Source organism: Mixophyes fleayi, chromosome 2 (genome assembly GCF_038048845.1).
Source record: "Mixophyes fleayi isolate aMixFle1 chromosome 2, aMixFle1.hap1, whole genome shotgun sequence".
NCBI lineage: Eukaryota > Metazoa > Chordata > Amphibia > Anura > Limnodynastidae > Mixophyes > Mixophyes fleayi.
This window is the reverse complement of record NC_134403.1, coordinates 152,531,218-152,547,599: the sequence shown is the minus strand read 5'-3', so window position 1 is coordinate 152,547,599 and position 16,382 is coordinate 152,531,218. Positions and strand designations below refer to the sequence as shown.

General features: G+C 40.2%; 1 protein-coding gene across 2 annotated transcripts in view; it reads right to left on the bottom strand.

The window, feature by feature from the left end:
* Positions 1–3,885: 3,885 nt before the first annotated feature.
* The window catches only part of RGPD4 (RANBP2 like and GRIP domain containing 4), a 71,037-nt gene continuing 58,540 nt past the window's right edge, over positions 3,886–16,382 (bottom strand). For both annotated transcript variants that reach the window (XM_075200265.1, XM_075200267.1), the window contains exons 24-28: positions 7,608–7,743; positions 6,652–6,744; positions 5,607–5,752; positions 4,907–5,180; positions 3,886–4,291 (exon numbers count right to left, since the gene is read on the bottom strand). In XM_075200265.1, coding sequence (XP_075056366.1) covers positions 4,191–4,291; positions 4,907–5,180; positions 5,607–5,752; positions 6,652–6,744; positions 7,608–7,743 — 750 coding nt within the window. In that variant the 3' untranslated portion in view covers positions 3,886–4,190. The remainder of the gene's footprint in view (positions 4,292–4,906; positions 5,181–5,606; positions 5,753–6,651; positions 6,745–7,607; positions 7,744–16,382) is intronic.

Genomic DNA, 16,382 nt, shown 5'->3' with positions numbered 1-16,382 from the left:
GAATGTGCACTAAAAGAGTGACGAAAGCCAATAGAGTGCAGGGTGATCAACAGTGTCAAAAGCAGCAGAGAGGTCCAGGAGAATGAGTATGGAGATATGACTTATGGGTATATTTACTAAACTCCAGGTTTGAAAAAGTGGAGATGTTGCCTATAGTAACCAAATTCTAGTTATCATTTATTTAGTACATTGCACAAAATGACAAGTACCATATTTTTCGCTCCATAAGACGCACCTAGTTTTTAGAGGAAAACATACACTGGCCCCTTCACTCTCACAAAATACACTGGCCCCACTCTCTCACCAGCATACACACACTATATTTTGCAGATGTATATGTCTACAAAATAGCTTGCACATGGCAATATACATTGTTCTTCTCTCCCTCCTCTGTATACTCATTGCTCTTCTCTCCCTCCTCTGTATACTCATTGCTCTTCTCTCCCTCCTCTGTATACTCATTGCTCTTCTCTCCCTCCTCTGTATACTCCAGTGGTTCCCAAACTTTTGCAGTTCGCGGCACCCTTAGAGTCTCCATAATTTTTTTAAGGCACCCCTCCAAAATAATTACCGAGCAGTCCTGTTTTAGAAGTAGTTGGGTCAAAAAATTGTAATAAGTATTTAGGTCAGGACAGAAATGCTTATTTAGTTGTATGCAAAAATGCCCCCTCTGCCACGCTGTCCCCCCTCCTCTGCCCTCTGTCACCCTCCTGTCACGATGTCCTACTCCACTGTCCCCCTCCTCTGCCCTCTGTCCCAGCTCCTCTGCCACACTGTCCCTCTCCTCTGTCCCCTCCTGCCACGCTGTCCCTCTCCTCTGTCCCCTCCTGCCACGCTGTCCCTCTCCTCTGTCCCCTCCTGTCACTCTCCTCTGTCCCCTCCTGTCACGCTGTCACTCTCCTGTCCCCTCCTGTCACGCTGTCACTCTCCTCTGTCCCCTCCTGTCACGCTGTCACTCTCCTCTGTCCCCTCCTGTCACGCTGTCACTCTCCTCTGTCCCCTCCTGTCACGCTGTCACTCTCCTCTGTCCCCTCCTGTCACTCTCCTCTGTCCCCTCCTGTCACTCTCCTTTGCCTCCCTCCTGTCACTCTCCTTTGCCTCCCTCCTGTCACTCTGCTCTGTCCCTCTCTCACTTTGCCCCCTCTGCCGTGCGCCAGCTATAAAAAAAATCAAACAGAAACACTTACCAATCCACGCGGCGCCGGGACCCAGCATCCTCCTCTCTCACGCAGCAGCTTGTCACTGATATGACAGCTGCGTGAGAGAGGAGGATGCTGGGTCCCGGCGCCGCGCGGATTGGTAAGTGTTTGTTTGATTTTTTTTATGGCTGGCCCGCAGCACCACTGGGAGCCGCGGCACAGTTTGGGAACCGCCGGTATACTCATTGCTCTTCTCTCTCTCCTACTCCAGCGCACACACACAATATTGATAACTTACCTTATTCCCTCTGCGCGCGATGTCTTCAGCACTTTGGATCCTCCTGATCGTCCGTCCCTCCGCCTATCTGTGAGGACCTAGCTATCACATGGGACGTGCACCACATGACAGGTGCCGTCCCATGTGATAGCTAGGTCCTCACAGATAGGCAGAGGGACGGACGATCAGGAGGATCTGCAGCCTGGCCGGGACCCACTTCTCCACGCTGGAAATGTAAGTTTTTTTTCTTTCTTGCTTGCAGTATTCGCTCCATAAGACGTACACATTTTTCCCCCCTTTTTTGGGGGGAAAAAGTGCGTCTTATGGAGCGAAAAATACGGTAGTTTGGAGGGAGGAGAGAAATAGGGTGGTAGCTGGAAAAAGAGGCTGGATTAAGAAATGGTTTCTTTAGAATTGGTGAAATGAGTGCATGTTTAAAGGAGGGTGGAAATGTGCCAGTAGCGAGAGACAGGTTGATGAGATGAAGAGGGAGCGGAGAACTTGGGAGGGAATTGGGTCAAGGAGACAGGTTGTAAGATGAGATGAGTGTAAACTTTGTCTTCAGTTACTGAAGAGAATGAAGGGTAGAGTAGGTAGAATTTGGCATGAGGATATATCTTGTCGAATGGTGTCAATTTTGTTTTTGAAATAGGTGGCAAAATCATGGGCAGTAAGGAAGGAGAAGAAGGAGGTGCAGGTGGGCAGAGAAGTGAGTTCAAGGTGGCAAAGAGGTAATGTGGATTTGAAGTATGTTTGTTTGATAATTGAAAGGGCAGTGCTGTAAAATGAAAGAATGAATTTATAGTGAAGGAAAATCGGGATAAGAATGAGATTGGGCTTCTGTCAACAAAATTTGTCTACAAGAGAATGCAAATAGTACGTAAACCCATAGTATTCACCCAGAGACATTCAAATTCCAATATGTCATACAAGGGTTTATAAATATATGCATCTAAGGAGTGAATTCTATTAGCCATGATGGAGATGCGTGGGGAATAATCACAGATTTCTATAAAAACATTGCGGCTAATTGAATCTGCCCCTAAGGGTCACATCTCCTTCTGGACCTCTCTGCTGCCGTTGACACAGTGGACTCTTTCTACTCAGTCTGCCTCCGACCTCTCCTGGCAACACTGCTAAAATATATTAAAGTTACAGTTACTCTTTAGAAGGAAAACTACTGTTGTGCCATCGTATTTATAATTTGAATGTATTTTAAAGTGTTTTCTGCTTAGAGTGGTTGACACTAGCACCTCAGAAGTGGTCAGTGACAGAGGAGGCTACTCCCTCACTGGCGATATGTACTGTACTAAGAGCATCCAAAGAGAAAATCACACATAATTTAATCACGATAGGAAAATAACCAAATTTTCTCTTGTACTCTCATTAGTGACCTGACTGTTTATCATACAAGTTGTCATTCTTACACTCAGAGGAATAATTTACTAAAGCTTCTAAAAAAGAAAAGTGGAGGTGTTACCGATAGCAACCAGATTCTAGCTAACAGAATGTACTAGATAAATAGCAACAATCTGGTTAGTTGCTATGGGCAACACCTCCACATTTTCCTTTTTAGCGTTCATAAATCTACCTTTTGGTATGCAAAAAAAGTAATTGGTTTTACTAGACTTATTAAGACTTAAAAACACATTGTCGTTTTCGAAAAAACGACTACAATTCTTGAGAAATTTACTATTCAATATGGGAAAGCAATGGCATATTTTGGTTCTGGGCAGGCAGTTATTCCCAACATGGCAGGTCACTTAACTGTACCTTTTACTTATGCTGGGGGAAAAAAAGATCACTTAAAACTGACTTCAGTTTAATGTGAAATTAAATAAATTATGCTATTTTTGCCACATTTTAGAAGGGATACAGCACATAAGACAAACATGTACAAACAAGTTAACCCGTGCATGATACTCGTGCATTCTAGTCAAATCAAGCTACTTAAGGTGTTAAAAAGGTTCTTGTCATGCATTTGGGCCATAGCCCAGGCCTCCTCAGGGGAAGAGCGTTACTTCCCGGCGTAAGGCCCTTTTTTAACGTTGTTTTGTCCACACGTCACCACCTCATCCTTCATTTTCATCGCCACATCTATCCAGATGTCTATCCACACACGGGGATCTCTCTCAACGGTCCTGAGTATCACACTCCTCTCACTGTCATCCCCCGGCAACCCCCAACCACTCCCAACTGTCACTTCTTCAAGAAATATATATATATATTTTTTTAAAATCTTTATAAAACACTTTTAACAATTAACAAATTAAAAACATCTTAGTATACCAAATCTCAGCCCTTTCTGAATTTTTTTTCCACACACACTAAGAATTTAGTAGGTCAGTGTATAACTCCACCCAGCAGGTGGCACTGCAGCTTGGTTTTATTTTTTTCACACACAGACAGACTAACACACGCCACTAAGCATTTATATTATAGATATGCAAAATTTAATATACACCAGACCATGGTTTCACTCAACTTTATTTACAATACTAACATTTAAAAAATAGGTTTGTGTTCTGACAAGTGCACAAAGAATTTGTTTACACAAATGTAAATATATTTACGATCACTTATTTATTTGTATTCTGTTAAGAAAGATGCAGAACACACTAGACCACATTTCTGGAAGAAGCACCGCTTTGCTTACTCTAACAGAAAATTAGAGAGAATAAGTGAAGTTTAATATGGGTCCAGGCAACAAATCCAAAAATGGATAAGCTATTTTTATTAACAGCAAATAGAAATTTTATTTATGACACAGACAATTATAAATTCTGCTGACATTCTTCAAACTTTTGTTGGAAAGAATCTGCCAGCTCCTGGGTTTTGAATCTTGCTGCAAATTGTTCTATTTTGCCTTCACCATCTGAAAAGGATGATAAAAATGTATTAAATTATTTGGTTTAAAGATTCCATAAATAGACTAGTAATATAAAAAAAACCTCACAGTATGATCAAGTGTTCACTGTTTAACATGTGCTACTTTGCTATAAATGGTTAAATTGAGGTGCTTCTCATAATTACTAAGCTTATTATATAATCTTCCTACCTCAGAATATGGACAATACAAGCAACACGGCTACACTAAATTTTAGAACCGTAGTGGTTGTAATGTTGTTCAGTTCTTTACCCATAGCCCTTCAGTTGGCTGAAGCACTGCACATGACAAATGGATATTCAGTCCAGTGTGGAGTTAATTCAATCATCCTACAAGGCTGAATCCCTAGGATGGATTCACTCCATTAGTGCCGACTAATCCCCTCTGTATGAATCTGTATTCCAGTTTGCTTAATAGGGATGTTCCAAATGGGTGGAGGATAGAGATCCCAAATATACTTGATACTTTTTAACAAAAATGGAAAACAGAAAAACAACATGGTCTTAACACTTGCGAAAAATAATTTGTGCAGGGGAAATGGTAGGTTTTGTTGGTGACTAACTATTGTCCAGTCTCCTCAGCCTTCATGGTACTGGTACTTACCAGAAAAATCATTTGCTGTCCAAACCAGTGCATTGATGGCTGTGCTTAAGGGTGCTATTTTTATGTCTTTTGAGATAATGTGATTTGTGCACACTTTCAATACTTGGTCCCGTCGCATCAATACACGGTAATATTTCTTCTCTTGATGGAAAAGAATTTTAATCTCCCCTACTCCCCTCTCCTTCCACTGATTGGCCTCTCTGTCCCACCGGTACAGCTTTGCCCTTTCCTTAAAAAGTATCTCTTCATCTTCTTCTCCGGACTTCACCTCCACCTGAATAAATCAATGTACACAACATGTAAGTGACGTTAAGCAAAGTTAAGGCAGAGCATACATATTGTAGGTCACTGAAAGGAAAACATACTGAACATGTTTCTGGGGTGGAAGTGAGGATGTCAATGTATTTTAAAGTATACAATTCAACAGTATTGATGGCTTGTTTAATGTGATAACAGGCACTAATGAGATTACTTCCTTATTCACTGTAGCAAAGACAGACATCCTTTTAAAATGAATTAAGTCTGCTCACAAAGCGTTTTTGTTCAACTATTCAGTGTCTTGGAAACGCAACCACAGGTACCATCACGTGTTATAAGGATGTATTATGCAAGTCTAATTATGGCAACAGCTGCAGTAAAAAACATTGAATTACAAATTATACAAAGTAACTGGGGCTTCACTAAACAGATTGAATATTACCTCTGGCAAGGACACAATAGGCTCGAAGTGCACATCATCATTGTTAACCAACTCCTCATCGCTTTCACCTTCATTGTCTGCTGTCCGGGTCTGTGTCACAGAGCTGAACACAGCTGCCCCAGTGTTTGCCCACTGGAAGTTTGTTCCTACAGAGGTAATAAAACTACCAATTAAAATGACAGGAAACTCTTCTCCAGCTCTAGTCTAACTTATTGGAGCTATTGTTTAAAATAAATAAAACGGGTCTTCCAAAACATTGCACAATAAAACATTATATATAAAACACCATATTTGTTTCAGCCAGTGGTAATCAGTATCTCGATGCTGGGGATACAGACACCCAATACCCCTCTAAAAGAACACAGAAGCGTGTAATCATCAACAGGCTGGATGCCGGCGCTGCACTGTGACAATTAACGTCACAATGTAGTGTCGGCATCCAGCCTCTTTGGATTTTACAGCAGTCGCAGAGTAGCGCTTCCATTAATGTCCTGCATCGGGAAGAAGGTAAGTGTATATTTTAATAACTTTGGTTATTAAACGCTTCGGTGTTCTTTTGGAGGGGTATTGGGTGTCTGTATCCCCAGCATCGGGATACTGTACCCAACCCGTTTCAGCCTGAAAGACTGGCATTTAACACACTTCAATGTGTCACAGAAACTATAATAGTTACCACTAACAATACTATTCACTGTTGTGTGTTTTTGAAATCAATTACAATTCTGAGTAAGTGAAAGGATACAAGATAATAACAGTAATACTATTGTTATTGTGCTAAATTTCTCCCCATCACCAGGAGTCATTCAATTACTTAAAATAAATGCATTACAAGTTTGAAAATGTCTGTATTGAGATAGGTTTCATTTAAAGGTGTTTTTATAAGCATGAAACAAAAGGTTACTTATTTATTTTAAGTCAAATATTACATATTGTTGTGTGATCAGTAACAAAATTTAAAATGTTCAGTGAGCAGAGGAAGTAAATATTGAATATGATACATTGCGTAACTGTAAATATGTCTATATAGACAAAGTTCATAATTTACCTTTGGAACCAAAGGCAAATTCACCATTATTTGATGATAGGTCAGCAAATGTCAGGACTGAGTCAGCACTTAGGCCAAAGGAAAAGTTGATATCTGAAAATGCAGCACGCAGAAACATTAATGACAAAACTTAGTTGCAAATTTTGAATTCATTTGGTAGGTTCTATATCTGTACAACTTTGATGTGTTCCTCCAAGTACAAACGGTTCTATTTCTATGGTTATTCACATGTTTAAAGAGTACAGTTTTTACCTATTTTGTGTAGATATAATTTTACACAAGTCTCTATTTTTATGGTTATTTATATAAAAAAATGTCTTCGTATTGTTGGAAACTGCAGCCGATATGACTGCAGCTCACCCAAAGGTCTTAATATCTTGTCACATTTCTCTGTACAGCAATCCTAGTAGATTCATTAACATGTCGATTAAAAATATCCTTGTGTCTCAAAACCTGGTACAGCACCTCGCTCTAGATTGTGATTTTACATTAACAGATGCACTTCAAGAGAGACCCCAACATGACCACCAAAAGTTAAAATGGTATTTTGAGAAACCACTCACTAGGGTCAAGATGCTAGTGCTTTAAAATAGCCCAGTGCCATTTCTCCACCCAGGGAATATAAACCCTCTAATTAGCATCGACTCTTCTCAGCACATCAAATTATCCCATCCTATTCACTGTATTTTGACTGTTACATATGCTTAACGAATAGTTTGAGTAGGCTATAAAGGTCTGGACAGCTAGGTTACTCTAATGTGACCAAGAGCAGAGGCCTATTAACACAAGCCACACCTCAAGAATTCCTATGGGAATCTCATTTCTGATACTGTATGCACATTTTGGAATCAAAGAACGTACCCCAAGAAACCACCAGAAAATAAAATTTCAGCCTGCATAAACAGCAGTGTTTTATTTTTTTCCTAAAGGCTTCTGGTAAAACAAACTTAAAATACCTTGGATGTCAGAATTTGGCTTCACAGATTCTGTTTTTGACGATAGGTCTACAGGTTCCTGGGAAGAGCTGTCTGGCTTTTCATATCTTGCAGGTGCTCCAGCAGTCCCATTTCTTCCTTCCGTTTCCCTAGATTCCTGAGAAGATGAACATAATAAGAACCTTCATGTTGTATTAAAAGGCATTCTTAGAACATTTTATATAATACACAAAAAAATTCAAATAATCATAAATGAGAACAAATTACATCTATAATATGTTATATGTAGTGCTTGTTGATCATCAATTCCAAAAATAATTCCATAAATACATGTATAGGAGATTAAAAATAATAAATAGCCCAAGACTTTTTTATATAACAAACCAGTTATTAGGTTAAATATAATTGCTAATATACTGTGTAATAATTGTAACCAAACACTAAATATACTTCTTAGTAATAAAATGATTTAGTATTGCGCTTTAACAATGATCTCTACAGTGAAATTATAAATGAAGTATAATTCTTATTAACCCTCGCAGGACATTCAGTGGCCAGTTCAACAATGATCTCTAGCTTTGCACATCATAAAATCATCCCAGGTTCTGATCTACTACTACAAACTATTCATCAGCTGAATGAGCGAGTATAGACAGGCAAACATTGTGCACAAGTCCGATTTATAGCAAGATACAAGGAAGGCTTATCAATTATTAAAGGTGCTTTAAGAGGGCTTGGAATTTATTTTATTATGTACTATTAAGAACATTTAAAAGTTGCAATAAAAATGAATTGCAATTAATAATTAAGTTATAAATGTAATGGATGTGGAGAAGCATTTGTACTTCAGAAGCATGCTCACTGTATCACAGAATTGCTCGGCAGTAAATTTACAATTGGAGGCTCCATTTATAGCAGCTGATGGTGGCACTCATGATCCAGACTTTATGAGAACTCTGCCGTGCAAATCAAAGTCTGAGGTGATTAACAAGCACTATTTTAAAAACTGAATATTCCCCACTTCTGCTTGAGGACTGCAAGTTGTAGATGGAAATAAGGGACCAGCATAATAAAGTAACATTCACTTTCTAGCTGGCATTGTAAGAAAGTAATGTACATTTTGAAACAGTGGGGTGCTTAAGGCAGATTAGCCAGTGAATAGGCCTTTACAGTACTTAAAAGTATTTCTATAGTAATGATTTTTGGTGTATTTTACTAAATGGCTCAGTAATCTCTGGCCTTCTCCCTAAGGCCACTGGCTCAACCTCCCAGACATAAAATTGAAAAATCTTAAGCCACTAAAAAAGTTTGTGTCGCTCTGGATTTTATTTGACAACTTGTAGAAAGGACTAACTCCAAACCATACAAAATCTAACCTAATTTAATATTTTTATTATTAGGTATTGCTCATACAGCATTCTCAATGATCTTGAGGTGCCACCCGTCTGTGTAGAATATGGTACACAAAAAAAGAACCAACTAAATTTGGTGCACTACAGTCATATTTAGTGGTTAAAAAAACCTAAACAGATTACTTGAAACTAAAATCGTCTTAAAAGCAGCTAATTAAAGATGATTAGAATGCGAATTAAAATTGCCATGTATCTAATCCTAACTCCCTTCTATATAGTACTCCGTTCTCAAGTATTTATAATCTTGTGGTAGTGTGAACAGAGATTCTCTCTTTCCAGGCAAAAGCAAACTTCAGCGAAACGCGCGTCACCTTTTTTGCTATGTATCTCTCCTTCAATTTACTTATACAACACTCTATTCGAGCAATTTAAATACTAACAGAAAATTTAGTTAGATTAAGATTGTATCTTTAAAACACAGGCCAAACCAGAGAAAGAATTTTATTAGGCAGTGAGCTTCCCTCACCAATGCAATACAGGAGAACCACATAAATCAGAGTGGCTTTCAACCATACAATGCAAATTGAATGCTACAGAGTATCATATTTTAAGTAGCCTATTCTATGGATTTAGTCTCTATAGGTTGGGGATTTGTATCATCACTCCAGGGCTTGTTAAGAGAGAATCTCAGTTCACACTATCACAAGATTATAAAATAATTATAAATAGACTTCATCAGGGAATGTAGCCAAAGGGCAAGCGTTCAATTTGAAACAGGCAGGCCCTTCTAATGAATGACATACACAAAACTCCAGTCTACTGTAGGAAGCTATACTATGCCCCTAATATATAGAAGCTCAGTCAAGAGAATTAAGTAAATGCTCTTTCATGGTTCTGAGGAAAAAAAGGACACAATCACATGTTTCACATTCTATATTTTTATGGTACTCAGAGACCGCTTTTGGCAGAAAGAGTCTCAAAATTGCTTTATGCTGATGGAAGAATTACACCTAGCCCTGACACTTGCTTTAGCTGAACAGTTCCAGGTCAGAAACTTTAATTTAGCCATGTGCACTCTTTTGAAGAGAGTGCACATAAGAAACCAGTTTGTGTGTCTTGGGGTACCCAGTAGGCAGGGAAAACCATTGCAGAACTTGGAAGAATTGTTTGGCCTCAAGGAAATGCTAGTTAAACCGAGCTAAAACTAAAAAGTGAAATTCAAGTATCAGAAAAAGGGCAGAGGTGCCATTCAATATTCCAAAACTGGCACTGGAAGAAAAAAAAAAAAAAAAAAAAAAAAAAGATTTTTGTACTTATGTTAATTCTCTTCCTCCAATTCCATCTGGGGGACACTGCTACCATGGGGTTTTATGAGGACGCTTGGAGTTGGCACTTAAATAGTCAACAACTAAGTTTGCTGCTGACTCCTCCCCTCTGCAACCCCACATACCTCAGTGACACTAAAGTATCAAGAAAAGGGCTCAACAACACAACTAATCGTAGAACAGCAAAGGGAGGGAACGCAGTGTCCCCCAGATGTAATCGGAGAAAGATTTAACGTAAGTACAAAAATCTTTTCTCCTTCATCCACTCTGGGGGACACTGCTACCATGGGGACCTTCCAAAGTAGCCCTTCAGGGAGGGAATGCTCTGGTCTACTAGCCCGCAAAACACTGCGGTCGAAACCAGCGTCCGCAGACCCAAAAAGGGTGACTGGCAATACCTCGTAAAAGGTATGAACTGAGGACCCGGTCACCGCCCTACACAGCTGCTCTGCAGATGCTCCATGGCAAGCAGCCTAGGAAGCCCACGCCGCACAGGGAGTGCGCGCTGTGAAAACCTGAGACACAGGCCGATTTCTACACACAAGCTTAAATCATAGACCTAATCAGACGAGCAATGGTCTGCTTAGTGGCCAGCGAATCTCTCCTTATGAGAATCGTAAAGAACAAAAAGAGTCAGACCTGCAGCCTGCAGAAGTCCTGTCCACCTAAACCCGAAAAGCCTGGACCACGTCCAGACTAACAGAGGAAGGCAGCCCAGAAGGAGCAATCACTTCTCTAAAGGCCGGAACCACCCTAGGCAAGAAAGTAGGTACGGTCCTATGAACCACCTTATCCGCATGGAACACCAGACAAGGAACCCTACAGAACAAGGCTCCAAGCTCCGACACCCGTTGAGAAGATGCTATGGCCAGCAAAACACCACCTTCTACATCAAGAAATGCAGATCAGTAGACTACAGGGGTTCGAATGGACGGCGCTGAAGAACCTCAATAACCAGGATCAAATCTAGCGGGGCCAATAGAACGTTGGGAGGGTGAACATGAATCAACCCGTTGGAAAGTACAAACGTCAGAGAGAAAAGCCAACAGACGCTGAAAGAAAATAGAAAGCGCAGAGACCTGAACCTTCAACGAACTCAGTCCCATCCTGAAGAAAGGCCAGAAAACTGCTAATCTGTAAGAGACAGAGTTATGACACGTCTTCTCGCACTACTATAGATAGATCCTCCACACCAAGAACTCTGGTTCTTGTGCAGAATCTTGGAACCAAGTGATTGTGTCTGGATGACACAGATCTGGCAGGCCCCATTTCCAGACGAACTCCTGAAACAGCTGAGGATGCAGTTCCCATTCTTCCAGAAGAATTGCGTGTCTGCTGAGATAATCCACTTACAGTTGTTCACTCAGGGAACAAACCCTGCCGAAACAGCTGGAAGGTATTTCTCCGCCCACAAGACCTGTTCCACTACCTGCATAGCTCCTGCACTTCTTGTTCCTCCTTGGCGATTTACATATGCAACTGCAGTGGCATTGACGGATTGGAGGTGGACTGGTTTTCCTTGAAGGAGAGACTGAGCTCCCTGGAGGGATAACAGCATGGCTCTTAGCTCAACATCATCTATGGGCCGAAGTGCCTCCCTATCTGTCCAAAGACCCTGGAAACTAAGCTGGAGAACAGCTCCCTAGCCCTTCAGACTTCATCTGTGGTCACCAGAATCCAAGACCTCAGGACAAAAGATTGGCCCATCATCAGAAGTTCTTGAAATATCCACCATTTAAGAGGCTGACTAGTCTACCTGGAGAGTCCGATTAGTTGGGTCTCCAGATAAAAAAAAAAAGGGGGGCCTGACCATTGTCTTCGTAGATTCCACTGGACCGTACGAGTGTGGAAACGACCATATGGGAGGGTTTCGAACGTCAATACAATCAACCATAGAATCCCCATGCTCATGCGCATGGAAGGACAAGGATTAACCGTACAGAGAGTTGTAGGGATCTGTAGAGAAGGTTCTGGAGACAGATCTTCTGAAAAGTGGTGTCCATAATTAATTCTAGAAACCTCATCCTCTGAGGGCATCAACTGGGAATTGATTATCCAACTGTGTTGCTTTCCAGTTTTCGAATAGACAGGGTCATATGCCGAGAGAAAAAGGACCTGATAAGGCTTTGAGGAGAAAATAGTCCAAATGTGGAATAATGTTCACTCCCAAGGCACGTAAACGTGCTGCTATTAATGCCATCATCTTTGTGAAAACTCTCTGGGCTGTGGAAAGCCAAAAGGGATCGCCCTAAATTGATAATGGGAGCTCCCTACTGTAAAAACAAAGGACTGATCCCATCCATAACTTGTCTACTCGTATATGTTGGTTTAGCCCCTTGAGGTTTAGAATTTATGGAATTGAAGATGATGTTCGAATAAAACCCCCAGTGTTTCTGCCACTCTGGACACGATTCCCAAGATCTAAATATCTCAGATAGATGCCGCCCACTGATATTTGAATAAATGATGGTGACCCCCCCCTACCCCCACAGTCGCGAGGAGAGGAAGGTCCCATCATGCAGATTATTTTTTAAAGATTTTTTGATTTGAACGTCTTTTGGAGTAAGCATCTCTACCCGTTTGCGACTGTCCTCATGTTGCAAGGAGACTATTGGCGGGCTGAAATTTATAGCCTGTGTTCACATGAGAGGATTTCCAAAAAGACCCAAAACACAGAATTCGTGGTTTAGGGACATTCACCGGCAGGAAAGTACTTTTACCTACAGTTGCTTGGCTAATCATACTGTTAAGTTCTGGACCAAACAGAGAACAAATGAAATCCAAGTCCCCCCTCCGCCTCAGCAAGAGACTTGGCATTTTCCTGAAAATGGCCACTCCTCAGATGACCCATGGGGAGAATACAGTGACGGGTCTTTTCTATCTTCTTCTAGTTCTTTTTTTAATAAACAAAAACGGAACTATATTCCATTTAAAACTAAATGAATCAGTGTAAAACATAACACTAATCCACTCCTAACCTCAATGACATTTCAGTAACAGTAAGAAAATAATAATCTAATCTAGCAGCAAGTATTGCAGAACAGTACTTAAACAGCCCAACTCCTTGGGCACTTAAACAAAAACTGAGGTCTGTGGGGTTGCAGAGGGGAGGAGTCGGCAGCAAACTTAGTTGTTAATTATTTAAGTGCCAACTCCATGCACCCTCATACAACCCCTTGGTAGCAGTGTCTCTCAGAGTGGATGAAAGAAAAAACAAAAATGTCACGTCAAGATAGGCCTGTACCCTAACCTACTGGTGTGCCCGCAGCAAGGTGGAGGCCATTGCAAAAGGGCAGCCTGAGGTGTTTAGAGCGTGATTGCAAGTAACAAGTGGACAACCTGGAGCAGTAATAATGATGCGAGAGTGCCTTCTGCCCTGAACCTTACAACTAGAGAATGGGTAGTGGAGAAAAAAAAAACCATACAGCTTGGTTAAATGCCAGTGGTTGACTAGAGTATCAATTAAGGCAGCCTAGGGATCATCTGTCCTGGTCATAAGGACAAAGATTAACTGACCCAAGCGTTAATAATTCCCAGGTAGTGGACCCTTCCATCCAGAGATTGTTTTTTCATATCATAGCTGGTGACTGCTAGAGGTTAACTCCCTAGCGGCACAAACAAAGCCACGAGAGAAATAATGAAGATGAAGTTGATTGATAGAACGGTTGTATAGAATGTACTGTAAATTTGTAACAAATGCATATCTGAAAACGTAAGAATTGTGACAAGCAAACTGGAAGTTAATGACATTTAAAGTATTTGTGATGAGTCAATACAAGTATTCACAAAGCCAAGAATAAGTTTGTTTTCAATTTGGAGATCCTATGGGTAACTGAAGAGGAATTCAAGCCTGCTGTGAATCTCTAAAACTCTGACAATGTTGTGAGCTCCACATTAGCGATATTACATTAGGTAAAGATGTGCAGATTTGTTTTCAAAGACACACAAATGGCCCAAGCACACTAATAATAAAACACTCAAAAACAAACAAAAAAGACAAACAAAACTACAAGATAAAAACAGAAAGAGACCTGGTGGTCTTGAACAGAAGTCACAGATAATTGATCTTTGACCAACTAATCTCTTTGCGCACACTAACCTTTTCTATAAAATGACAGTTTCTTGATGACCGTTTAAGAGCATCATAGGAGAAAGACCCTTTTTTGAGGGTAGTGTGTAAAACTGAGTGAACCACCAATGTCTAGAATTTCACATTTAGTACAGCTAACAGGAACGTATAAATCAGTAAAAGCATCAGAGGGATAAGGCTATTTACACACTACAGAAGATCTCTTGATGCATTATCACTAACGATTATACCAACGACTGGAAGTCACGATCAGCATGCAGATTCATGTGTACACACTATACACGTTTTACCTTCAGATCTGTGCTCATCATCTGTCATAACCATCGGATGAAAAGATCTGCCTTCACTGGGGGTCGTGAGTGCATACACACTTCAGAATTTGCTCAACATCGCTCCCTCGTTTATAGAGATTTTAAGTCCGTTTATAAAATGAAACGATACAATGTGCTTTGGTACGATAAAACATTACTGTGGGAGCGTACACACTAATGTAATATCAGACCTGTCATTTATCATGTGATTGGCATGGTAATGGGGTGAAAAACCTGTATTGTGTACCCAGCCTTAGCCTTAGTCTGCTAAAAAATACCATGCACATAGTTCACAGAAAGTAGTGACACTGTTAGGAAAGGTCCATGGTTCAGACTGAAGTAAACAGAGGAAGCTATTGGAGAGGTGGACAATGGTTAGTCATTTTACATGGAAAATTAATAGGAAGAAAACAATTGTAGTAGAAGAGAGTAAGGACAAAGGGTAACAAAAAAACCTTTTATTTATAGGTCAGTAGAGACTTAATCATATAGTTTTCACATTTACAAGAGAATCACAATAAGCTATTTGATTAGCAAAAACAAAATTTAGAAAGGATCACTTTTTTCTTGTGGCATGCAGGTATGGGATCTACTGTCTGGGATTTCTATAGAAGGAGCTTTTCTGTAGCTTGGAGCACATTTTCCCACACTGCCCTGGCGTTCCCCTTCATGAAATGATTTAGCAGAGATCCTCATCATCGCTACGAATTTCACAGCGCTGTACAGAGAACTCACCCACATTAGTCCCTGCCCCAATGGAGCTTACAGTCTACATTCCCTAACATACACACATAGGCACAGAGACTAGGGTCAATTTGATAGCGCCAATTAACCTACTAGTATGTTTTTGGAGTGTAGGAGGAAAAGAGAGCACTTGGGGGAAACCCACACAAAAACAGGGAGAACATACCAGCTCCACACGGAGAAGGCCATAATCAGAAAAGTTAGAACTAATAACCCCAGCGCTGGTAGGCAGAAGTGCTAACCTTAAGCCACCGTGCTGCCCGAATAGTAACTAAAAGGCAGAAACATTATGACCATGGCTTTGAAAAAGCCAAAATTACTGAAATGCAGCAACAGATTACTTTTATTCCTGCATTTGTAACCTTTTGGGAAACTGGTTGCCAGGTAACATCCCATATCTGTATATCAATGACCACAAGGAAGAAGAAAGGTAAAAGGAATGTTTCAGATCTGTTCTTGTATATGTAGAGAAGCTTGTCCTGAATAACTTAAAAGCACAAAGACAACATCTTACTATCCGTGTGACCACAACACAGGGTAAATTAAAGTCCAGAAGAAATCACATAGGATTTGATTAGTTGGGTTAGAATAAAAACTATTATACTGGTACGGTTTATCAAGTTAAGCGATTACAAAGCGTAAGATTTTTTTTTATTGATTTTTTTTATCGTTAGGCAATTTCTACAATTCATATGTAAAAGTTTCAAGAGCGAATCAAAACGAACGATGTGTGCATTTTCCTATATACAGTCAACCTTCTGTCAATCTTACAGGACAATACAGTCAGCCTCTTATGCCAGATAATATGGCTTGCATCCACCGTACTGTAGCTTTTATATAAGGAACTTATATTTTAGATTTAGTTAGACTTTAAAATGAGAATTCATAGACACTATTAGAACAATGCTCCTTATTAAAATTATTGTTTGAATAATAAAAACTTGCTAGGTGTTAGTGACATTATAAAGCTAGCA